A 25667-nucleotide genomic window follows, 5' to 3' on the forward strand; every position below is an offset into this window, starting at 1 on the left:
TCATTCAAGCAGTGAAAAACTAGAAGTTTAATATAGAATCATCCAGAAACCCTCAGAGTGTTTATAATCAGATGTGGATGTTCATTCAGTGAGCTCACATTTTCATATTAAATAGTATTTATTTGATAAGATATTTCTTTATAGGATATGTGAAAAATTACTTCAATGCGGTTTGGGAAAGCAAAGCTATAAATTAACCTGTATTGTTTCAGTAGTGACTTTATATTAAATCACCATCAACCCAACTTAATCCTTTTGCCTAATTTAGGATCTTTTTAAAAAAATTAGGATTATTTGATAAAGGATGATTGTTTTAGGATCTCTTTTTCAACTTTTAAAAAGTAACTAAGAGAATCTATTTTAAAAAAACCATTTTGAAGAAAATACTGAGAAGCACAAAGTAGAACATGAAAATTGCTAATAATTCCATCACTAAGATAATAATAGTGAACATTTGGATGTATTTACTTTAGTCTTCTATGTTTAGATACGTATTCACTCTTACAAAACACTGATTCTGTTGATTTACAACCATTTCACAATCAAAAATATATCAAGAGCAATTTTGTCATTTAATTTTTCTAAGCCTTTCATGTTGACCATGTGCATAGAATTCCATCGTAAGGTGGATTTGTGTGTGTGTAATCAGTTTTCTACAGTTTCATATGTCGACTGTTACCTGCTTACCTTTTTGTCAGTCCTTCTGGAATGAACATCCATATGAATTCATCTTTTAGCATATCCCTGATTATTTCTTTCGAAAAGATTATTAGCAATAGAATGAGTGTTCAGATTTTTAAGCGTTTGTATTGTTTACATTACTTTTCTAGAAATAATGTAGCAATTGATGCTCCAAGTAGTAATATATGAGAATATCCATTTACTTTTCTAGCCCTGGATGAAAACAAACAAAAAGGCAGTCTGTGTGATAGTTACCTCTGTCTTCCCAAGGCGTGGAGGAGAAGTAGCATCTCACTGTTTTAATTTGCCTTTTATTAGGCTTTCTGTGAAGAGTTGGAATCGATGATACAGGAACAATTTAAGAAGGGGAAGAACCCCACAGGCCTGTTGGCGCTACAGCAAATTGCAGATTTCATGACTGCGAACGTACCGAACGTCTATCCCGCAGCTCCGCAAGGGGGGATGGCGGCCTTGAACATGAGTGAGTAGTTCCTGACTCTGCGTACACATTCCGTCATTTTGTAGGTTTACATTTCCTGTTCTCATGTGAAATAGATCAGTGTACATTGTAATACATAGAATTGAGTTTTTTGAAAATTAATGTTTTAGTTATAGTGAAAGATAGGCTGTAAGTCTGAAAATGTCTTCAATGTAGAGGACTCCTTTTTTTTTTTTTTTAAAAGATTTTATTTATTTATTTGACAGAGACATAGCGAGAGAGGGAGCACAAGCAGGGGGAGTGGGAGAGGGAGAAGCAGGCTTCCCGCGGAGCAGGGAGCCCGATGCGGGGCTCGATCCCAGGACCCTGGGATCACGACCTGAGCCGAAGGCAGACGCCCAATGACTGAGCCACCCAGGCGCCCGAGGGCTCCCTTTTTAAAAATTTTTTATTTTTTCTTAAAGATTTTATTATTAGAGAGCATGCGCACAGAGGGAGAGAGGGAGAGGGAGAAGCAACTTCCTGCTGAGCAGGGAGCCCGATGTGGGACTCGATCCTGGGACCCTGGGATCATGACCTGAGCCGAAGGCCGACGCTTCACCGACAGAGCCAGACGCGCCGAGATGGCTCCCTTTTTTATGAGCCAACAAGACCCTTTGTGAACTAAAACTAATCAGACACAGTGCTTGTGGAGTAGCACATTAATTTTGCCTGAACTTATTTCAGCCAGGCCAGCATCTATCCACCATTCCTTACTGCTGCTTGCAAGTGGGTGAGAAACAGAAATTCCAAAAGCAAGCTGGGGGGAGAATTTGGATGGGTGAACATGAGCAGATAATGGTTAGCTGTGCAGAGGTGGAGGAGCTTTGCCATGGCTGTTGAATTTGTAAACGTTAACATGACAGGGTGAACCCAGGTAGCCCCTCTGACCTACTGTGTACTGCGTCCTGGACCGATGCCTGACAGTTGCAGTTGGATAGTCAGCTTCTGATGGGCCAGCATATGCCAGTGGTTTCTGTTAGGTCACCAGGCATTTGCTATTTCCCTGTCGGTTCCATGGTATTCTTAGAAGTTGACTGAGACCCACCAGAGTGATGCCTTGTTAATGTCCAGCAAGTGATGAGAATAACCTTTAATTTACTAGCTCAGACTTTTACTCTGAAGTCAAACTGTAATCAGGTTTTCTTGTGTTCACACAATTCTTAATGGATTCTAGTGCTGTCTCGTATGAATTAGATAAAAGGATGATGTAATGTATTTACTTGCATATTATCTTCTAATTAGAGAAAAGGAAATTTTATGGCAATAATGCCACACCAAAAAAAGAGGAAGAAATCTAATTAATTTTAATTATATCTAATAGTATGTTTCTTCAAGATACAAATTTTAAAAACAAATTATTACAACCTTTGTTGTAAAATATATATAGATGGCATAGAACAAATGATATGTAACTTACAAATGATATTAAGGTGTACACCTTTATAACTCCCACCTGAGTTAAGAAAGAAATTAAGGGTATTGATTGCTTGCCTCTCCCCTATCATCCTCTCGGAAGGAAACGCTATCTTTTTTAAAGATTGTATTTTATTTTTAAAATTTATTTATTTTTTATTTCTATTATTTTTTTAAAAGATTTTATTTATTTATTTGACAGAGACAGCGAGAGAGGGAACACAAGCAGGGGGAGTGGGAGAGGGAGAAGCAGGCTTCCTGCTGAGCAGGGAGCCTGACGTGGGGCTCGATCCCAGGACCCTGGGATCATGACCTGAGCCGAAGGCAGACGCATAACCGACTGAGCCACCCAGGCGCCCCAAATTTATTTATTTTTAATAGATTTTATTTATTTATTTGAGAGAGCATGAGCAGGCGGAGGGGCAGAGGGAGAAGCAGGCTCCCCACTGAGCAGGGAGCCTGACATTGCGGGGCTCGATCCCAAGACTGTGAGATCATCACCTGAGCTGAAGTCAGATGCTTAACGGACTGAGCCACCCAGGCGTTGTTAGCAGCCATTGATATTCAATACATAGATCCATTAATTTTATTTTTAAGTAATCTCTACACCCAACGTGGGGTTCAGACTCACAACCTGGAGATCAGGAGTTACATGTTCCACCAACTGAGCCAGCTAAGCATCCCAGGAAACTCCATCTTGACTTGTAACTACTGCCTTGCTTTTCTTCATGGTTTCATTACCCAAATGGTCATCCCTAAATATTAGGGTTTAGTTTTTGTCTGTTTTTAGTACTATCTCTTTAGCCTTTTTCAGGCTATAGTTTAACCCTTTATCTCTCTTTTTTTCCCTCCTTACACTTTCTTTTTTTTTTTTTTTTTTTTAACATTTATTTATTTATTTTTAGAGAGGGGCGGGTGTGCATGTGCAGGCAGGGGGAAAGGCAGAGGGAGAAGGGGGGAAAGGCAGAGGGAGAAGGGGGGAGAGGGAGGGAGAGGGAGCGAATCTCAAGCAGACTCCCTGCTGAGTGCAGAGCCTAATGTAGGGCTTAGTCTCACGACCCGGAGATCATGACCTGAGCTGAAACCTAGAGTCCGAGGCCAAACCGAGTAAGCCACCCAGGTGCCCCAAACCCATTTTCTTTAAACTTAATGTGTAAGGAGGAGGGGTGCCTGGGTGGCTAGGTCAGTTGAATGTCCGACTCTTGATTTCGGCTCAGGTCATGATCTCAGAATTGTGAGATTGAGCCTGGCATCGGGCTCCTTGCTCAGTGAGGAGACTGCTTGGGACTCTCTCTCCCCCTCTGCCCCTCCCCCCTCTCGCGCTTGCTCGCTCTCTCTCTCTCTCTCTCTCTGTGTCTCTCAAATAAATGAATCTTTAAAAACAAAGAGGGACTCCTGGGTGGCTTAGTTTTTGTTTTTTTTTTTTAAGATTTTATTTATTTATTTGACAGAGATAGTGAAAGAGGGATCACAAGCAGGGGGAATGGGAGAGGGAGAAGCGGGCTTCCCACAGAGCGGGGAGCCTGGTGCAGGGCTCGATCCCAGGACCCTGGGATCATGACCTGAGCCGAAGGCAGACGCTTAACGACTGAGCCACCCAGGTGCCCCATGGGTGGCTTAGTTGATTAAATGTCTGCCTTCGGCTCAGGTCATGATCCCAGAGTCCTGGGATGAAGTCCCGCATCGGGCTCCTTACTCAGTGGGGAGCCTGCTTCTCCCTCTGCCTGCCACTCCCCCTGCTTGTGTTCTTTCTCTATCTCTCTGACAAATATAAATAAAATCTTTAAAAAAAATAAAACGGGTTTGTTGACCTGTAGAATTTGCTATGGTCTGAATTTTGCTGATTCCATCTCCATGGTACTGCTAACATGTTCTTTTGTCTTCTGTATTTACAGTAAGTTGGTAGTTGGATCTAGACGCTTGATTGTGTTTGGATTCAGTTTTTTGGCAAAGCCTATTCTCTGTAGGTGGTTCTGTGTTCTGTCAGTAGGCACATAGTCTGCTTGTTCTTTTTGCATTGTTAGCAGCCATTGATGCTCAGTATGTAGGTCCATTAATTTAATAAAGGTTCCAAGATGGTGATGTTTTAATGCTATCATTCCTCCTTTGTATTTATTAACTAGAATATTTCTATCAGGAGAAACTTCCCTGGAAATGGGGCATAGCTGGAAAGGGGCCACCCCCTTCCCTATCACTCATTGCATGTTTGAGGGGAACCTCCCAGCTGAGCAGGGAGCCCGTTTCTCCTCTCCCTCTGTCCCCCACCCCCCGCTAGTGCGCACTCTCTCTTGCTTTCCCTCTCTTTCTCAAATAAATAAAACCTTAAAAAAAAAAAGAAATCAGGTATGCACATAAGAAAAGGAGCTTCTTCTCAACTTTTTTTGGTTACCCAGTGGTACAGTTTATATATACCCTTTTCAAAATAAGTTGGTTTCCTGTCATTGTTTCTAAGATGACCAATTACTATTTTTTAGTATTATTTTGAACTCATAGATTTCAGTATATTTAATGTGTTCAGAACATTGCAGTTATCCTTTCTGATCAGCGGAAGCCCCTCGGGTTGACTCCTGAGCCTCCTACTAGTCTTTGACTTTCCAAGCCATCCCTGTGAGGAGGTGTTCTAGGCTGTCACCGAGTATATTTCCTGCCCCCAAGCCATCCCCTGTGAGGAGGTGTTCTAGGCTGTCACCGAGTATATTTCCTGCCCCTAAGCCATCCCTGTGAGGAGGTGTTCTAGGCTGTCACCGAGTATATTTCCTGCCCCAGGTCCGGAATCGTCCATTTCAAAAAGAAATCTTTGTTTTTGGGGGAAATGGAAATTAGTCTGGGTACTAGGGAATACTCATTGCTACTGGATTAGTCATTCTTTCTAGGCCTTTTTAGTGGATAGAACTAGGAAATATATTATTACCTTGTGAATTATATGACATATTGTTGGCACGTTGGAATTTTAAGTATATAGTGGAATTATACTCATAATTCCAATTAAAATTCAGTACTAAGGGGTTTTTACCTGATCTCTTCTAACACTTACATTCCTCTCTTCCACAACAAGAATTCTGGTTTTTAAGGACAACGGAAATAACAAAACCAGAATATTACATAATCACTTATTTGTTTTTCCCATATATCACACACGATAGCAATACTCTACCAATAATATGTTCTCTCTTCATGATTGAAAATAGTTACATTATATGTTGTCAGAGCATATAACCATTACACAATATGATCTCCCTCTTACAACACTCATTTAGTATTATCATTAATAACTTCATTCTGTAATAAATACATATTTAATGCTCAGCGCCATCCTCGGGTCAGTGTACCCCTACTCGTTCTGGCTGTCTGAGGTGCCTTTTGTGGTAGCCTTCTCAGGAAGCGCTTGTGGAAACAGTACTCCGAGTTCTTGCGTGCTGTGGCCTTTATGTGGCCATATGAATTTGGTTTGGTTAGTTAGACCCTAGACTCACATTTCCTATTTTATGTATTTTAAATAGATAATTAATTTTCTTCTGGCTCAAAGCATTGCTGTTAAAATTGAAGATAATCTTTCCATGTAGGTGACTTGGTCTCTTTTTCTGGATGTTCAGAGTACTTTGCTTTTTCTTTAGAGACCAGCAGTTTTACCAGAATATGTCTTAGCATCAGTCCTCCTGGTTAATTTTCTCAGATGACATGCTCTTCCAGATCTTTTGTGTTATAGCAACATTGAATTGGTTTTTAGTGTTTATCCTGTTCCCTTTTGTTTCCTACTGCCCGGACTCTGTTGTGTGCATGTTGGAGTTTCTTCGTCTTCTTTAACTGTCACTTGTTCTCAAGTCCAGTTTATTGCTTCATTTCTTTATGATTTAAAAAAATTCTCCTTTTCACATTCTTTTCTCCTACTTTGAGTTTAGTATTTATTTTTAAAATTATATTTTCATTTATATCTAACTCCTTTTATGTTCTAGCCCTCATTTCTGAGTTTTTCTAATTATATTAAATGTTTTTTCCTATCTTTTATTATTTTCTTAATACCTTTCTTTACCATGTTATGAAATAAAAGGTTATAGTTTTCATCTGTTTTGTGGACATGTCTTTCTATCTGTAGGGATGTGATTCTGCTCTTTTTTCTTGATATAATTTTTGTATGGTATTTGATCATGATATTTTTCTGTTCATTTTTTTTTTTTTAAGATTTTTGTTTATTTATTTTAGAGCACAAGCAGGGTGAGAGAGGGGCAGAAGGAGAGGGAGAAGGACAAGCAGACTGCCCACTGAGCACAGAGCCCAATGGTGGAGCTCAGTGCCAGGACCCTGGGATCATGACCTGAGCTGAAGGCAGATGCTTAACGACTGAGCCACCCAGGCACCCCTTTCTGTTCATTATTACGTGAAATTAGTTTTCTTGGAGGATTCTGGTTCAGGAAAGCTTTTCTAATGTCATGGCTCTAGAGCTCCCTCTTCTGTTGTTTTTGTGAAGTGCTACAAAATATGGCAGTTTATTGAAGCAGTTGGGTTCTGTTCCCCTTCCTTGCTTTTATCTGGACTCTTCGCCTGTTTTCTTAATAGTTCTGTGCTAGTCAGTTTGGGTTCTAATTACCACAGATTTCTTAGTGTGAGACTTTGTCCTGAAAGTCAATTTTAAATGGCTAGTTTGGAGAATTTTTAAGGATTTATGTGTGCAGAACTCTTGGTTTCAGCTGCTGTTCTCAAATTGGCCCTCTGAGCTTTGTAGTAAGTTCCTGGTGGTTCTTTTGGGAGTTTGGCAAATGGCCCATGATTCCCTCTGCTTCCTCCACAGAGATACTGATGTCCTACACTCTGTCTATGTCAGTCCTACCCAATTATATTTTCAGTTTCGTGGGTCTACCTTATTACCTAATGTTGTAGATATCATCCTTAGGTTTTTGGCTTTGATATCTTAGTTGGTCTAGCTAATTTTTTTGTGTAGGGTTGGGATAGAGATTTAATAAGATTCAAAAACTATACTATCACTGCTACCATCTTCTGAAACTCTTCTAAAAAGCAATTTTTAAGAATTAAAGATCTGAAGTAGGTGGTTGACCTATGTTAAATCAAGATAATAGGTGGTTTTTGTATTCTCTATATTTTTCTGTATGCTTAAGATAGTTTATAATTAACAAGGAAAGATTCAAATCTAGCAAGATGTAATGAGGAGTCATACAAATACTTTTTTTCCCCTTCCTTTCCTGTATGTATGTTTTTGCTTGTTTGTTTTCCTTTTTCTTGCCTTATTGCATGGGTGAGAATCCCCAGTATAGTATTCAATAAGAATGCCAGAGTATACATTCTTGCCTACTTCCTGATTTTGGGAGAAAAACATTCAGTCTTTCATCATTATGTTAGTGGTAGGTTTTTTTGTAGATGTCCCTTATCAAGTTGAGGACACTACCTTCTATTCCTAATTTGTGGAGAGGTTTTTAAATGGATGTTGAATTTTGTGAAATTCTCTTCCTGTATCTATTAAAATGATCCCATGGTTTTTCTTCTTTAGTTCAATATAATGAATTATATTTATTGCTTTTTGAATGCTGAACCAATTTTGTATGCCTGAGATAATCCCCTCTTACTCCTATCATGATGTGTTATTCTATTTATTGCTGGACTATTTGCTAAAATTTTGTTAAGTAATTTTTAGTCTGTGTTCATGAGAGATACTGGTCTGTTTTTTCTTGTGATGTCATGCAACATAATGTCTTTGTATGGTTTTGATAACAACGTAATGCTGGGCCTGATAGGGTGGATTTGAAAATGTTTCTGCAAGAATTTGTGTAGAACTTTTGAGAAGAGTTTGTATAGAATTGGTATTATTTTTTACTTAAATGTGTGGTAGAATTCACGTTGATGTCACCTGGGCCTGGAGTTTTCTTTTTCTTAAAAAAGATTTATTTATTTATTTTAGAGAGAGGGAGCTCCTGGAGAGGGGAGAGAGGCTGAGGGGGAGGGGAGGGAGAGGGAAAGAATACCAAGCAGACTCCATCCTGAGCACAGAGCCCCATGTGGGGCTTGATCCCACAACCCCAAGATCACAACCTGAGCTGAAATCAAGAGTGGGACACTTTACTCACTGAGCCTCCCAAGCACCCCTGGGCAGGGAGTTTTCTTTATGGAAACATTTTTAACTGCAAATTCACCTTAATGGAAAGAGGGCTATTCAGGATGTCTGTTTCTTCTGGAGTGAGCTTTGGTAGCTTGTATCTTTCTAGGATTTTGTCTGTTTTGTGTAAGTTAAAACATTTTCTGGTATAGTTGTTCATATTATCCTGTTAATATTCTTTTAATGTCTGTGGGATATGAAGTGATGTCCCCTCTCCATTGCTTCATACTGGTGACTTCTACCTCTGCCGTGTTTTGTTGAGTCTGCCTAGAGGTGTATTTTATTTTGTTTTATTTCATTTCATGTTTCTTTCTTTTTTTTTTTTTTTAAGATTTTACGTACTTATTTGGACAGAGAGAGGGAGACACAAGCCGGGGGGGTGGGGGTGGAAAGGGAGAAGCAGAATTCCCGCGGAACAGGGAGCCCAGTGTGGGGCTCCATCCCAGGACCCTGGGATCATGACCTGAAGGCAGACGCTTAACGACTGAGACACCCAGGCGCCCCTCATGTTTCATTTCTTTTTATTTCATTATTTTGTTTTTATTTATTTTATTTTATTTTTTTTAAAGGTTTTATTTATTTATTTGACAAAGAGAGACACAGCGAGAGAGGGAACACAAGCAGGGGGAGTGGAGGAGGGAGAAGCAGGCTTCCTGCAGAGCAGGGAGCCCGATGTGGGGCTGGATCCCAGGACCCTGGGACCATGACCTGAGCCAAAGGCAGATGCTTAACGACTGAGCCACCCAGGCGCCCCTCATTATTTTGTTTTTAATCTCTCAAGATTAAATCCATTTTCCTTATTCTTTTTCTTTTTTTAAAGATTTATTTACTTTTGAGAGAGAGAACATGAGCATGTGTGTGTGGGGGTGGGCAGAGGGAGAGGGAAAGCAAATCTCCAGCAGACCCCCCACTGAGCGTGGAGCCTGATGCGGGCTGTATCCCATGTCCCTGAGATCATGACCTGAGCCTAAACCAAGAGTCTGATGCCTAACCGACAGCACCACCCAGGCACCCACCTCTGTTATTTTTGTTTTTTGTTTTTTTTTTTTTAAAGATTTTATTTATTTATTTGACAGAGAGAGAGATAACAAGAGCAGGAACACAAGCAGGGGGAGTGGGAGAGGGAGAAGCGGGCTTCCCGCGGAGTGGGGAGCCCGATGCGGGGCTCGATCCCAGGACCCTGGGACCATGACCTGAGCTGAAGGCAGACGCTTAACGACTGAGCCCCCCCAGGCGCCCCTGTTATTTTTCTGTTTGATTGATATCTCCTTTTATCCTTCTTATTCTTTTTTTTTTATTTTTGGATTTAGCTTTTTTTTTTTTAGTTTCATAAGGTGAAATGTAGATCATTTTTTAAAAAACTCTTCTAATATATATGTTTACTAGAAGTTTTCTTCTAAGCATTGCTTTATTGCATACCACAAATTTTGCTACTGTTTTGTTCTTGATTTCTAGCTTAATTGTATTAATGTTGGGGAACATGATCTTTATGAAATAGTCTCTGAAGTTTTTGAGACTTCATGGCCTGGTGTGGAAGATTAATATCTTAGAATTACTATTACCTGTTTTAAGTTTCATAAGAAGTAGTAAGTGTTTGAGTCTGTTTCTTTTCTATTTCAGGTCTTGGTATGGTGACCCCTGTGAATGACCTGAGAGGATCTGATTCGATTGCCTATGACAAAGGGGAGAAATTATTGCGGTGTAAGTTGGCAGCATTTTACCGGCTGGCAGATCTCTTTGGATGGTCTCAGCTTATCTACAATCATATCACAGTGAGTATTAAATGGGGTAGTAACTGAGTGATAAATGGAATATTACGTGTCTGGCACCACCTCTTCCCGTTTAGTAAGAGAGGGGAGTCGACTGAGCTGAAGTAAATCTTGGAACACCTTCTTTCTCATTCCTGACTGCAGAGTATAATAATCTGAGAATTATGTAGTTTGAATAAAAAATTATGAGGACGGTAGTTCTTTAAAACTCTTTTCTTGCATGCTAACCTAATACATGAGTGTTTACCAAAGTATAGTGGTCCCGTTACCTGGGGTTTCGCTTTCTGCAGCTTCAGTTAAACATGCAGTCGGCCAGTCTAGAAGCACATGGCCCTCCTTCTGGTGTATCCTCAGAAGGTCAGTAGTAGCCTTTTGCTGCATCACACACCCACGTCTCTCACCTCCTGCATCTCCTCACGGGGGCGTTTGATCACCTTACATCATCACAAGAAGAAGGGTGAGCACAGGGCAGTAAGACGTTTTGAGAGAGAGAGAGAGACCATATTCACACAACTTTCATTGCGGTGTATTGTTATACTTACTCTAGTTTATTATTCATTCGTTACTGTTGTTAATCTCTTGCTGTGCCTAATTCGTAAATTAGACTTTATCACAGGTATGTATGCATAGGTGAAAACATGTATGTTTGGTTTGGTAGAATTGTCGGTATGTCTGGTTTCAGGCATCTATTGGGGGTCTTGGAATGTCTCTCCCACGGATAAGGGGGAGCTAGTGTACAGGCAGTTCCTTAAATTCTTTTTATGCCTAAAAACCTAAGAATGAAGATGTTTTCTTTCCTGTGCTGACCCAAGTCTTCTATTTCTCATAGTTTTTTCTTTAGCTACTGTAGTTTTAGCTATTTTTAACATTATCAGGACTTCCATTTTCTTCTTGCAGTAAATATTTACTGGGTGTCGGCTGTGAATATTGATTCTGTGCCAAGCATTGTTCTAACTCTGGGGTTCTATCATTGAGTGGGACAAGTCCTGCCTTTGTGGCTCTTCCTTTCTACATGCCAAGCCACTGGCCCATATTTCCTCCGTTTGGTCCAGCTTGGTGCATCCTGTCCGTGACACTCCTTGCTAATTCTGTGCTATCCCTCCCCACCCCCGAGCACCAGACCCTGCTGCAGGGAGCCTCGACACAGCCTGTTGGCTTTCTCCTTAGACTGCAGCCCCAATTTCAAATGGACCCCCAGTGCTGCCTGGCACTGTAGGATGTCTCACTTAGAAGCTCACTAGTGTTTCTCTGCTCTTTCTACTGTCCACGAGACTCCTGACCTCTTTTCTCCTAGCAGATGAGCACAGCGTGTCACAGCATATGGGAGCGCCTGACCGCCTCTTCCCTACCTGCAGCCAAACTTTGTTTCCCAGCTGGAGTTTCACCTCCTCTTGCCTTCTTTGATTCCTAATGCCTTGTCAGGTTTCTGTTTTCTTCTCTGCTCTTCTGTAGAGATAACCTCTTTCTCTGACTTTTACATTTGTTCCAATCTCTGTTTCTTCATTGAATTTGTTATTGGACATTTCAAATTATTAATATAGTGCCTACTTCTAGTAATAAGTGTACCTCCCACGGATGTCTATAGAAGTCAGTCTTGCTGGTACTTTCACCTCCCTTGGGGCCACTGATGTTAACAGCCGTTTAGATTGTTTGACCCTTTTCTCCATACCCAGCACACATGTAGGTGATTTTCACACATGGACTGGTAGTGGTGCTAGGTTCGCTCCATTGTAGACTGCAGGAAGTGCTAAGCCTCCAAGTAGGAGGTCTGGAGCCCACCTTTGTGGCCAGTGCGCTGTGTTTCTGGGACGTGGTATGGATCTTTGCCAGAGATGCTGCATTACCCTCCCCTCCGTCTCTTCCCCACGTTGCTGTTAAAGTTCGCTTTTCAAAATGCAAACCTGGCCCTGTCGTATCCACACTGTCAGGCCTGTAGGATGTTACCTCCACCCCAGCACGCCTGCTTCATTTCCCCTAAAGCAGTTACCATCATCCATACTTTCCATTTGCTTGTCTGCCGTTCATCTCCACTCACAGGAATATTGAGTCTGTGAAGGGGGCCTCTGTAGGCACACAAGAAACCGAAATCTGGCCTCAGTAAAAATATTGAACAAGAACTCCATGGTGCCTTGTGATGCTTGGTCAGAGGGTCCACTTAGCCTGCCAAAGGTGCCAGTTCTGTTCCTGGTGCCTGCGTGAAAATTGCTGCATCTGTGACTGATCCTACTTGACAGAGTGCTCTGTGTAGAGATTTAATGCTCAATGGTTGGCTAAAAATTTGTCCCATGAAAATATTACATCTATAATCAGAAATGTAATCCTTGGCTTTACTAACAGCTTTACATTCTTTGGGGGTTTTAAAATGCTGTTTACCAGTAGTCCCTGTATGAATGCTGTTTAAATTGCTGAAATTGCTTTTCCCACCCATCACCCCCTTTATTTAGGACTTAGCAAAATTAAAACATTAGTTAAATGCTCACTCTTTTGTAGATGATCTGTGTGGCTTTTAATACTGAGTAAAAAAGATACTGAAGCGCAAAAATATTTCCTGTGTCTTGTGAACTAGAGAATCTTTGAGGAAGGAAGTTTTTTTTTTTAACTATTTATGGCATTCATTTTTTGTTTTACAATCTAAGTGTTATTATATAAACTCTTAACAGAAAAGAAATATTAACAGTATTTGTCAGTGCAACCAAAAAGTGCTAACAGGTCATTGTGCCCTTTCTTTGAAAAAGGACCTAGGGATTTTCTGCTGAAGGGAGTTAAGAGTGCTAGCAGGCATTAGAGGATTGGAAATGATTGTCTGAATTAGATCTCTGTCTTAAGATTGCATCAGATTTTGAGAAGCTTTGGGGGTGTCAGAAGCCAGGGTGGCCCAGTTAGCACATGAGCTGGACTTTTCCTCGTGGTGGTGCTTAGCTAATGCGGAGGCCTTTCCGTCTCTAAATGCCTCTTGGCAGTAGTGGTGCTAGGTTCAGCTCCAGTGTGGACTCCGGGGAGTGCTAAGCCTCGCGGGAGGAGGTCTGGAGCCCACCTTTGTGGCCAGTGTGCTGTGCTTCTGGGACGTGGTATAGATCTTTGCCAGAGATGCTGTGTTGGGTGTCTTTGGTTTTCAGGGAGTGATCTTAAAATCTGCTACATGAGTGCTCAGTCCTTGTGGACAGACAAGGGGCATCAGGTATGCAGGAAGATTCAAAGTGAGGGTAGCACCAGCCTGTTGGAAATTTACTTGCAGATATCATCTGCTCTTGTTCATTTCACACCTACATTTGGTACTTTTGCTTTTATTTTTTAAAGATTTGTTTATTTTATTTTATTTATTTTTTAATTTTATTGTGTTAATCACCATAATCATCATTAATTTTTGATGTAGTGATCCATGATTCATTGTTTTTGTATAACACCCAGTGCTCCATGCAGTACGTGCACTCCTTAATACCCATCACCGGGCTAACCCATCCCTCTGATCCCCCCCTCCCCTCTATTACCCTCAGTTTGTTTCTCAAAGTCCATAGTCTCTCATGGTTCATCTCTCCCTCCAATTTCCCCTGCTTCATTTTCCCCTTCCTTCTAGTGTCCTCCATGCTATTCCTTATGTTTCACAAATAAGTGAAACCGTATGATAATTGACTTTCTCTGCTTGACTTATTTCACTTAGCATAATCTCCTCCAGTCCCATCCATGTTGTTGTAAAAGTTGGGTATTCATCCTTTCTGATGGCTGAGTAATCTTCCATTGTATATATGGATCACATCTTCTTTATCCATTTGTCTGTTGAAGGGCATCTCAGCTCTTTCCACAGTTTGGCTATTGCAGACATTGCTGCTCTTGTTTATTTTAGAGAGAGAGTGTGTGCGTGTGCATGTGTGGGGGGGGAGGGGCAAAAGGAGAGAAAAAGAGGGAATCTCAAGCAGGCTTCACACCCAGCATGGAGCCAGGTGCGGGTTTGATCTCACAACCCTGAGATCATGACCTCTCCTTAAAATACACAATTTTTTGAGTCTGAAGCAAAAAAGGAAAAAGTGCTGGGGCGCCTGAGTGGGTCGCTTGGTTAAGCATCCAACTCACAAGTGTATTTTAAGCTTTTTCCATTAAAATGTGTAGATTTGCTAGGCTCTTGTTTTTTTTTTGAGGTTTATTTTATTTGAGAGAGCAAGTGAGAGAGCATGAGCAGGGGGAGGGGCAGAGGGAGAGGGAGAAGCAGACTGCCTGCCGAGCAGAGAGCCCGACTCGGGGCTTGATCTCAGGACCCTGAGATCATGACCCGAGCTGAAAGCAAGAGCCAGACGCTCAACCGACTGAGCCACCCAGGCACCCCTAGATTTTAATTTTTAAAGTAGAAGCACAGAGATAACATACGCTACTGGCAGGAGTATACATTTAATTAGGCCCTTTGGGAGATAATTTAGTGTCCCTGAAAAACCTGACCATGTATACTAGGAGACAGGTACAAGAGCGTTCACAGAAGCATTGTGTTTAGTAGCAGAACAGGAGCCATGGGCGTTGACAGAAGAATGGACACATTCGTTGTATATTCATCCAGTGGACGCCATGCATCAGTGACCATGAATAAAGGATAGCCATGCATATCATAATGTGGAGGAATCTCAGAAATAGTGTTGAGAAAGAAAGGTCACTGAGAAGTACAGTATGATTCTAATTATTTGAAGTTCATAAGTAGATAAAAATTAAACAAGATACGGCTTTGGGATGAATATGTATTAGGTAAAACTGTAAGGTCAAGGAAGAAGATGCTTAACACATAATTCAGGATAGTGGTTACTTCTGGGGAATGAGGGAAGAGACGAGCTTCTGGGATACTAGAGGGTGTTTGATTTATTATTATATTTAAATTGTACACGTACCCTCTAAACACTCTTTATACTTTGTTGCGAGAAAAAAGCTGTTAAAGTAAGTAAAAATATCTGACGTTTGATTTTTCCTTATTTCCAACCTTATTTTTCATTCCAACCAATAAAAAAACAAAGGAATGCCTTGTTTTCTGTTTTCTGTTTTGACCCAGTTTGGGAATTGGGACAATTGTATAGTTAGTTTTGTTTTAGATAGTTAAAAAGATGCACGCTTTTTAAACTACAAGAATGGACTTTAGAAATAAGCCTTGCTAACTCACCATTAATGGGAAAATATTTTCGGGAAAGGTGGAAATCACATGTGCATTTTTGAAACAACCAGGAGAGCAGAGAACGGGGAAATGGGGATTTACAGAGAGTGGATGTCATGGAGGTGGATTTAGAACAGGTTCATTCATTCATTCATTCATTCATGCTGCTCCTACTACCACTAGTTCTCGTGTGGAGATGCCATTTACTGAGAGCTGTATTGTGAGTACGAGCTCTTAGCATCCCCTCTTTAAGGATAAGGAGACCAGGAACGCAGGGTCCCAAAGCAACCTAGCCCATACTTAGCAGAGCTAGGATTCTAACTAAGGTCTTAGTGATTGTGGATTGGAATTATGCTATACTTTGGGAGTCAAGTGAGTTTAGCACGACGGTGACATGAGGAGGATGGGTAGTTTCAGGTATCTGAGAACTAAATTGTAGAAGTGGGGGGTTGGGTTTGTTCTGTGTTGCATACTAGAAAGAGTGATGAGAAACTCAGAGGGACAGATTTCTGCTCAGTATGAGAGAGAACATTTGATGACCAGGTCTCTAGCTTTATTTCCATCTGCACCCCAGCCCCTGTGATGGAGTTGGCGGTCAGTAACTGTTTGCTGAATGAAGAAACGAGGAGGCCAAGTGAGGACGTGGTGAGCCCATCATGACACCTGCCCCAGCAGACCCTGTGTGTGCTTCTGTTCAGGCCACTACAGAAGTCACTACACTGGTTAGGAAGTTGGGCTAAACACCGGAAGTCCTTTCCCACAAACGCTACACTCCACCTGCCTCATCGCCGTTGGAGTTCTTAGCCCAGCAGTGAATGCGTTCCAATATGATGGCTTTGGGAAATCATTTGAGTCTCCCAAAATCATCATAAAAGCTAAACTGACTTTTGGAGGGCAGGACTCTTTTTTCCTGTGGTATTACTAGCATCTAACACAGGTACGTAGCATGTGCCACATCGGTACTGAATGAATTGTGGAAAGAAAGCTGTCGAGGAGGGAGCAGACTGACCAGGGGCACGATGATGTGGTGTTGTTGAGACTTTGAAATCCATCAGGCCGTAAGGAAGAGCTCTCTGTTGTTTGTGATTGTTAGGATTGTTCACTTAGTCTGCAGGTTTTGAGCACTAAAGACAAAGTCCATTTTGACAAAAGTAAGTTTTGGTTTTCACTATGATACGCCTGAGGAGTGGCGCCTTTCTGCATGTGGTACTGGCTTGGTAGCCACCAGGTTTCTTCTTTATAAAGTCAGTTGTCATGAATGCAACCAAGATGCACTTATGTACCTGAGAAGTTTACTACAGTGTAATGATGAAAGCTTCTGGTATCTCTTAGTTCCACAAGAGACGCTGTACTTACAGGCTTTCCCACGGAGCTCTCAGAATGCGTACAGCAAACCTGTGAGTTTGTGCATGGGTAGAGATGCAAATAATTTCAGTTGGATTTTTGAGCTGACTCAGCAATTTTCCTTACAGACCAGAGTGAGCTCCGAGCAGGAACATTTCCTCATTGTTCCCTTTGGACTTCTCTATAGTGAAGTGACTGCATCCAGTTTGGTAAGAATATCCTTTTCCTCTTGGACATCACATATGTTTAGGTCATAGTCGATAATTAAACACCTTTTAATCCCATGAGACATGTAAAACCTAAGAAAGAGGAAGAAGGTTATGTTTTGTGTGATAAACTCAGAGAAAAAAAGCTTTAGAATTACTTATAAAAACTTTAAACTTTGGTTTAAATAATTTCTGGGAAGGGTCATTTGAAATCCTCGGAAGCTAAGCAGGGTCAGGCCTGCTTAGTACTTGGATGGGAAATCCTCTTGACATTTTAAATTTCTATTTGCTTATTCTCAGGTTAAAATCAATATACAAGGAGATGTAGTAGATCGTGGAAGCACGAATCTGGGCGTAAATCAGGCTGGCTTTGTGTTACACTCTGCCATTTATGCTGCGCGACCGGACGTGAAGTGCGTGGTGCACATCCACACACCAGCAGGGGCCGCGGTGAGTGCGCTGCTCGGGTAGCGACCCAGAGTTTGAAGCTGTTTAGCGAAAGGCACTTCACACTTCCTCACAGTTGTGCTCTCTTGAGGCAACAAGTCAATAAGCCTAATTTTGTTGGAGTAAAAAAGGTCTTTTACTAAGTTTGACTTTCTTAAAAGAATTTTTTTTTCTTTTAAGGGGTCCATGCACTCTCTAGTTTTGGAAAACCTGTGTGAATCTGAAAGTGTCCATTAGACTTAACAGAAACCAGAAACTCGGAGCGAGTTGAGGGGGGAGGTCAGACTTCAGTGTGTGGAAGACTGCTGGGAGCTGCAGAGGGAGGGCCAGAAGCGGACACCTTGTCTGTGAAGAGGGTGGGGAGGGAGGGGCCCAGACAGGCCGCAGGGGGAGGGTGCTGTGGGCTCAGGGAAATGCTAGTGGGATGCAGGAGACCTGGGCCTGCTGATGGTCCCTGGGGAGGAGCCAGGAGTGAGAGGGGGAGGTTGAGGCCTAGAAGCCCCTAGATGCCTGCCTGGAGCCAGCAGACGCCTAGGCTGGATCATGATAGGACGGAGAGGAGGAGCAGCTGTTGCAGGATGAAGGCACAGTGCTTGTAGGCTATTAGGAGAGCTGGCCTCCAAGCCCGGAGCTTCCCCAGAGCCCGCCCCAGCCCGGTCACCACGCCTGGGCCCTTCTGGTGTCCACGGGCCAGACCTCCCAGCATGAACATGCCCATTCCAGTTGTTGGTACTACAACTATCCAGAATTGGCTTTTTATCACCAGTTATGTACTTTAATGACTTTCTGGGCTTATTTATTTGTACCACACATAACCTCATGGAATCAGTAATGCTGAATTTTCACCTATCTTGATGTTTCAATGTCATGCATATTAGATTGTTTTGATGAATGTTAGATCTATCTGGCTTATTTATTTTACTTTGTTCTTTATTTTATTTTATTTTTTTTTAAAGATTTTATTTATTTCACAGAGAGAGACATAGCGAGAGAGGGAACACAAGCAGGGGGAGTGGGAGAGGGAGAAGCAGGCTTCCCGCTGAGCAGGGAGCCCGATGTGGGGCTCGAACCCAGGACCCTGGGATCATGACCTGAGCCGAAGGCAGACACTTAACGACTGAGCCACCCAGGCGCCCCTTTATTTTACTTTGAATATGTGGTTCTAGATATCAACATAAGAGTTTTATTAGAGCTATCATTTTCTGAAAATTTTTTCTAAAAAAATGCATGCTCTTCCAACCACAAAAAGTCCGTGCATTTTAATGAACCGTTAGAGGTACCTTTGCGAAAATGGTTGCAAACAGCTTACCGTGTAATTTGTCATAAAACATACCAAATCTGGGCGCCTGGGTGGCTCAGTTGGTTAAGTGACTGCCTTCGGCTCAGGTCATGATCCTGGAGTCCCTGGATCAAGTCCCGCATCGGGCTCCCTGCTCGGCGGGGAGCCTGCTTCTCCCTCTGACCCTCCCCCCTCTCATGTGCTCTCTCTCTCTCTCATTCTCTCTGTCTCAAATAAATAAATAAAATCTTAAAAAAAAAAACAAAAACATACCAAATCACTTCTCTTGGAAATTTCTTCTGGGAAGACTGATGCCGTGAGTGGGATTACACGTGGTGTAGCCTTTCTCACGGTGGTGTCTTTTAGATGAACTTTTGTGTGGATACTATTGGAATCTTTGGAGCCTGTTAGTCTAGGTAGAAAACCTTCAAAATTAGCACGTTCCAAAGTCCATTTGGGAACGTTAAGGAAACCTAAGGCCTATATGAACACTTAAGATTGTTTTATTGCAATAGAAGAGAACTTAGACAGCATAATTATTCTAAACTTCAGAAATTGGTTTTATCTACATTCCAGTTTTCGGTCTCCCCTACAACCCGAGATGACAAGTGCGTCAGAACCTTACAGCATGTCCAGACCCCCTCTTTGCAGGGTCATGGCTCAGTCAGAGGGAGCCCTTGTCTCTCCTCGCAGTAGGGCCTGGGCTCATCTTGCCAGGAAGCCTGAGCTCATACAGTGTTACGATCAGTGTGGGAGAAGTCCAGAAAGATGTGGAATTTCTTTTGAGGCTCTCCCAGCGTTGTGATGCCTTTGATTTTTAAGTGTACATTGGTAGTAAGCCCCAGAAGTTCATCTTAAGTTCATAGGTTCATTTATTTGAGAAGAGAACAAAATATGTTCCCCTTTTTATTTCTTTGAGGAAAGCGTTTGCCACGTCATCAATGTATGACTGTCGATTTGCCTTCATTCATGGTGACTGCTTGTTCTCTAGGTCTCTGCGATGAAATGTGGCCTCTTGCCAATCTCCCCGGAGGCCCTTTCCCTTGGAGAAGTGGCTTACCATGATTATCATGGGATCCTGGTTGAGGAGGAGGAAAAAGTATTAATTCAGAAAAACTTGGGGCCTAAAAGCAAGGTCAGTAGGCATCTAATCTGGCATTTAAATTCTAGAGGAAAGAAGAAAAAAGTCAAAGTAGCTGTCTTCTTGCCTAGCTCCCTCGAGCTTTTGTGTTTCTCCGCAGGTTCTTATTCTCCGGAATCACGGGCTCGTGTCGGTTGGAGGGAGCGTTGAGGAGGCCTTCTACTATATCCATAACCTGGTGGTCGCGTGTGAGATCCAGGTAGGTGGCGGCCGCTCTCTGCTGGCTGTGGCTTATTTGGGCGTTTGCAGGGTTCTTGTAGATTTTTGATACTTGTTTTGTAGGAATGAGTCTTTGCATAATCTCTTTGCCCAGTATGAGCTAGTAGATTTGGAAATTGCCCAGAACAAATGCCATTTCACTGATTACTGGGCTTTTCATTTCTAGTTTTTTGTTACTCACATACATAAGTCCCCCCATTCATGGAGTGCTAGCGTGAGCCAGCCCCGGTATCAGATGCTTTATTTACACGTTCTTTCATTTGCCCCCCGTGGTGCTGTCCATGGAGAAGCAGGTGCAGAGGGGAGAGACCTGCCCAGGTGCCACTGAGCCAGCTCTGTTCATCCCCAAGTCTGTGCTCTCCCCACTGGTACCTTGACCTCCATCTGGGCAGCACTGCAGTCCCCAGGCTCCTTCATACAGCCTTAAAAAGGGCATTGTTTCCCCATTTTCTCCTCCAAGCATGAGTGCCCAGTATCTTTGTTTTGCTAAAGAAGAGCTTCTGAAAATGACCTTGTGTGTGGATAGTTTGTCTCTGTCCATCCTCCGTTTTTTATTCTTACACTCTGATGACTTGGTTTCTTCTGAGAACTACATTTCTGTTTGAGTAATCTCTTGTCATCATCTGATCTGATCCTCTTGCCGTCAGTAAGGAACTCAAACTGTACTATTTGCTTGTTTTGGAAAAGGTTCGAACTCTGGCCAGTTCAGGAGGGCCGGACAACTTAGTCCTCCTTGATCCTGGCAAGTACAAAGCCAAATCCCGTTCCCCGGGGTCCCCGGCTGGGGAGGGCACCAGCTCACCTCCCAAGTGGCAGATTGGCGAGCAGGAGTTTGAAGCCCTCATGCGGATGCTCGATAATCTGGTAAGAACGTTGTTACCACCTGACAATAAGGCTTTTGTTCTGAAAGCAGCAGCGTGGTGTTTTTATAGCAAGTGAAATTGCTGTCTTTGTGTGGTATCTGAGTGCTTTCACCCTCAAAAATCATGAAGCACCAGGGCAATTGAACTCCTAAGTCACGATAAAATACAGAGGGGAGGGTTTCTTGTGTTCCTTTGTTGTTTGAGAGGAATAGCCTTTGGACGGTGTGGGGACGAGAGCACTAGAGCGTGCTCTACTCGGGAGCGGCTAGGTCGCCCCTGGGGTAGCAGTGAGCACAGCACCCGTCCTCCCACAGGCAGGCCGGGGAGGCGCGTGGGGGGGGGGGCTTTCTTATCAGCTAGCCAAGTGTTTTGCTTTTTGTTTTAACAGTAAGTTCTAGCTACATGGGGCCCGATTACTGTGTTCCACAGACATTTGCTGCTGATTCACTGTGTGGGAGACCCCCCTCCTCCATATCGCAGGGACACAGAACCCAGCACCGCATGGAAGCTGGGACCGTGGTGTTCTCAGCATACTAGGGCTATTCGGATGATACCAGCAGGATGTGGTCTGTGTAAGAGTGTTCAGTGAGGGACCTCATCCTTTGGCAAGGATCAGGGAGGAAACTTGGTGGAAACATCCGCCAAGTGGATGTCACTTGGAAATGACCTCAAAGAGTAGGTAAAATTGTGGTAGGCTGAGTTGGGAGAAGGAAGGTGTCTGTGCGACCGAAGACACCGCAGGGGGGTGAGGGGTACGGATATGCCTTCCTGGTGTGAGCAGGTTCTTCAGATACTCAGAACAAGGCATTGTAAGGCAAACGATTCTGTCCTCCAGAGACTTTGGGCCCTGTGCCGTGTCACACTGTTTAGATGGGGTTCGAGAGAGTCCATCCTCTTGCCACATGACATTAGGCAGTGGAGACACGAGGACCTGTCCCAGGAGCACGGGAGCGAGAGGCCTTAGGAAGGCTGGAGTCCCCGTGCGCTGCCATGGCTGTGCTGGGCGCTGTCGACAGCAGCACCAGGGCCTGTGGGGCACGTTCCAGCCTAACAGGAGAATGTCCTGACTGTTGGACCAGGTGACGGATGGGGTAGGTGGTTTCAGGAGGCAGGAAGTTTAACTTTCTCAAAGATTTTGGAACTAAAAGAATATCTGATTCCGGGTGTGCCAGGTGTCCTCAGAGGCTGGATTTGTTTGTTAGTGAGGAAGGAACAGAGAGAGCAGAATCTTCCATAACTTCTGAATGCATTGGATTGCATTAAATGACCATCTGCTCTTGAGCCTGTAAGCTGCTAATAGGACACGAGGAGTGCATGACCTAGCCGGAGAGAGGGACACACAATCCCAGATGCAGCGGAGCATCTGGGATCTGGGTTCTGACAGAGCGTGATGAGGGCTGCAGAGGTGGGGATGGGGTACAGGCTGGGACTGGTCACAGGAAGCAGGGCTAGGAACGGAGCTCGCTAAGGAGATGGAGGAAGCAGCTGCCCTTAGGTAGCAGGGGGCAGTGGAGGCTCAGGTGTCCTCCCTGGGTGGCAGGTTCCCCCGAGGGGCCTGGTGAGGCAGGGGCGCTGGGGTGGCTTCTTCTTTCCTCCTGTCAGGCACTCTGATGTCTCACTGCTCTGTGACCTCTAAGTCAGACAGGGAACAGGAAGGAGGACTAAGAATCGAGAACACCAGCCCACCACATCTTGTGTGCTCAGTGCCTTCTTGAAGGTGGAGAGAAACCAGAATTAGGCAATAACTCTAATATGCAAGAGGAGGGAGAGAAAGGATGAAAGATGAATAGTGAAGCGCTCGTTACAAGGGTGTGGCATTCAGTGTCCTTACTGCGCATGGTCATTATTGTCATTTTTTAAAAAATATTTTATTTATTTATTTATTTATTTATTTATTTGATTGTGCGCACACAAGCAGGGGGAGCGCAGGCAGAGGGAGAAGCAGGCTCCCCACTGAGCAGGGAGCCCGATGCAGGACTCGATCCCAGGACCCTGGGATCATGACCTGAGCTGAAGGCAGACGCTTAACCAACTGAGTGTCTCAGGTGTCCTGATTATTGTCATTTTTGATATGAGAAGGCTGTGTAGTGTATAAGAAACAGTAATTATGATTATGGTCCACATTTTAATGTAGGATTCTGATTAACCATGTATGTTTGCCCATAATTGAGTAGGGTAGATAATAGTTGAAGATTCTCCTACTGTAAGAAGTATTTTAACGTAGAGTTAGAAGAAATGCTAAATTGTTTCCCAGAAAAATCAAGATGTAATTCCAACTTCTCAAAGAAGGAAGAAATCCGTATATTTAACTATAAGCCAAGCCCTATAGCAGGTCTGAGGCCCGAGGATTGCCTCTAATTTTGGCATTACAGCATTTAAAGGGGAAGAATAAGAAATCCTACTCTTTCAGGATAAAATTTTGTGAGGTTCTGGTGGTTTATCTTGGAGTCATGGAGACGACTCAAATGTCTCCCTAAGCAAGAGGAAGCTTGAATTAATAAGAACTGTATTTTTCTGAAGATAGCCTTTTTACCATGGAGCTGTTATCTTTTATCGTTCCTCACAGGGCATGCTCAGTGGTGGAAAGACTGCAGTATGGACATTTACCTATCTTCCTGAGGGTAGTGGTGGGGAAAGAAACAGCCACCGACAGCTGCATTTAGGGATTATTACCACCCTTTTTTTTAATGTAGTAAAGGAATGATTGGTAATGAAAGTGGCCTCCCAAAGAAAAGGAGCACCCAAAGGGGAGCAAATTCCTGAATTGGGAGAAATGTGAAGGATTCCAAAGCACCTTGGCAGTCAGGGCACCGGCCATGGTCCCTCTTATATGACCAGCCGCTGATTCTCCTGTTATTCACTGTTCTTCATGGCTGTGAATGACTTGGTCCAGACATGCAGCTGTGGGTCAGGAGCCGGCTGAACCAGATTCTTGGCTTAGGGTCTCACAAGAAAGGCTGCAGTCAGGATGTTGGCCAGGACTGGATTGTAATCAGAAGGCTGGATGGGGGAGAATCCACTTCCAAGCTCCCTGAGATTGTGGCAGGATTCGTTTTCTTACAGCTGTAAGAGTCCTGGCAGCTTGGTTCTTTAGAGCCAGCAATGGTCAGAGAGACTCTCTCAAGATGGGTGCTACACTCGTGGGGCACCTGGGTGGTGTAGTCAGTTAAGCTCCTGACCCTTGGTTTTAGTTCAGGTCATAATCTCAGGGTTGTGGGATTGAGTCCCATGTCAGTCTCTGCACTTGGCACAGAGTCTGCTTGAGATTCTCTCTTCCTCTCCCTCTGCCCCTCCCGCTCAGGCGCTTTTGTGCACTCTCTCTCTGAAATAAATCTTAAAAAAAAAAAAAAAAAGATGGGTGCTACACTCTTAAGTAATGCATCCAGTCACTTTTGCCACGTTCCGCTGGCTGGAAGCAAGTCAGGTCCTGCCCGTGCTCCAGGAGGGAGGGCCTTACAGGGGGTAGGGACCATGGGGGGGTCATCATAAAGTCTGTATGCCACACCCAGCAGATGCTAAGCAGTGGATAGGAGGGATGAGTAAGACATCATCCTTGCCTTGGGGAGATTGTGGGAACTCGAACACACGTTGGTCCTGCATGTGGGCTTGGTGCTATTACAGTGTGTGACAGAGGCGCGAGCTAGCAGGGCCCGTGTCCTAAAGCCCTAGTGAGTGGTTATGAGGCAGAATGGAAGATTGAACTCGAACATTGTTATAGTCAAAGCAATTTTGCCAGGAACCAGTTGTCACGAGGATACTTGTTTGGCCTTCCCCAAAGATTGTCACAGTATCTAAACTTTATCTTAAAAAGTAAACAAAAAATCAAGTAGGTTGATTAATACAGCCTGTCCTGTAGCCAGCAGTAAGTAAGCCCTGTTTGAGTGTTCAGTTCATTAACTTTCTGAAACTGAGCACACTGTATAACCAATTCCCAGATCAAAAGACAGCAGCACCGGGCGCCTGGCTGGCTCAGTCGGTAGAGCATGAGACCCTTGACCTCGGTTGGGAGTTCAGGCCCCACGTCGGGTGTGGAGCCTTTCTTTTTTTATGTTTTTTTAAGATTTTTAAGATTTTATTTATTTATTTGAGAGCGAGAGACACAGCAAGAGAGGGAACACAAGCGGGGGAGTGGGAGAGGGAGAAGCAGGCTCCTCGCTGAGCAGGGAGCTGGATGCGGGGCTCGCGACCCGAGCCGAAGGCAGACGCTTAACGACTGAGCCACCCAGGAGCCCCTGGAGCCTACTTTAAAACAAACAAAACACCCCAGCAACACCTCAGGACCCCTTGTACCCCTTTCAGGCACTTACCCCATCCCAGAGGTGACCACTGTCCTATCTTCTACAGCAAACATTGGTTTTACCTCTTTTGTCCTTTTTATGAGTGGAATAATACAATGTGTTCTTTCCCATTTGGTTTCTTTGACTCAGCATCATATTTGTGAGATTCACCCTGATGTTACCCCTGGTACTGGAGTGTTTGCTCTGATTCAGGGACCCTAGTCCATTGTGTGGGGTTTCTCACTTGGCCCGCTCAGGTGTTGCTGGCTCTTTCTGACCTGGGGCTGTTAGGAACAGTGCTGCTTTCAGAGTTTTAGTGACC

The 25667-nt window shown here is 43.4% G+C and overlaps 1 protein-coding gene across 10 annotated transcripts in view; it reads left to right on the plus strand.

Annotated features, from left to right (window-relative positions):
* Positions 1-25667, plus strand: part of ADD1 (adducin 1) — an 87126-nt gene that overhangs the window by 45678 nt on the left and 15781 nt on the right. For all 10 annotated transcript variants that reach the window (XM_032395585.1, XM_032395587.1, XM_032395588.1 and 7 more), the window contains exons 3-9: positions 1000-1162; positions 10299-10450; positions 17042-17122; positions 17420-17569; positions 19837-19980; positions 20087-20185; positions 20893-21069. In XM_032395585.1, coding sequence (XP_032251476.1) covers positions 1000-1162; positions 10299-10450; positions 17042-17122; positions 17420-17569; positions 19837-19980; positions 20087-20185; positions 20893-21069 — 966 coding nt within the window. The remainder of the gene's footprint in view (positions 1-999; positions 1163-10298; positions 10451-17041; positions 17123-17419; positions 17570-19836; positions 19981-20086; positions 20186-20892; positions 21070-25667) is intronic.

This window comes from Phoca vitulina, unplaced genomic scaffold (assembly GCF_004348235.1).
Source record: "Phoca vitulina isolate PV1807 unplaced genomic scaffold, GSC_HSeal_1.0 scaffold85, whole genome shotgun sequence".
Classification (NCBI taxonomy): domain Eukaryota; kingdom Metazoa; phylum Chordata; class Mammalia; order Carnivora; family Phocidae; genus Phoca; species Phoca vitulina.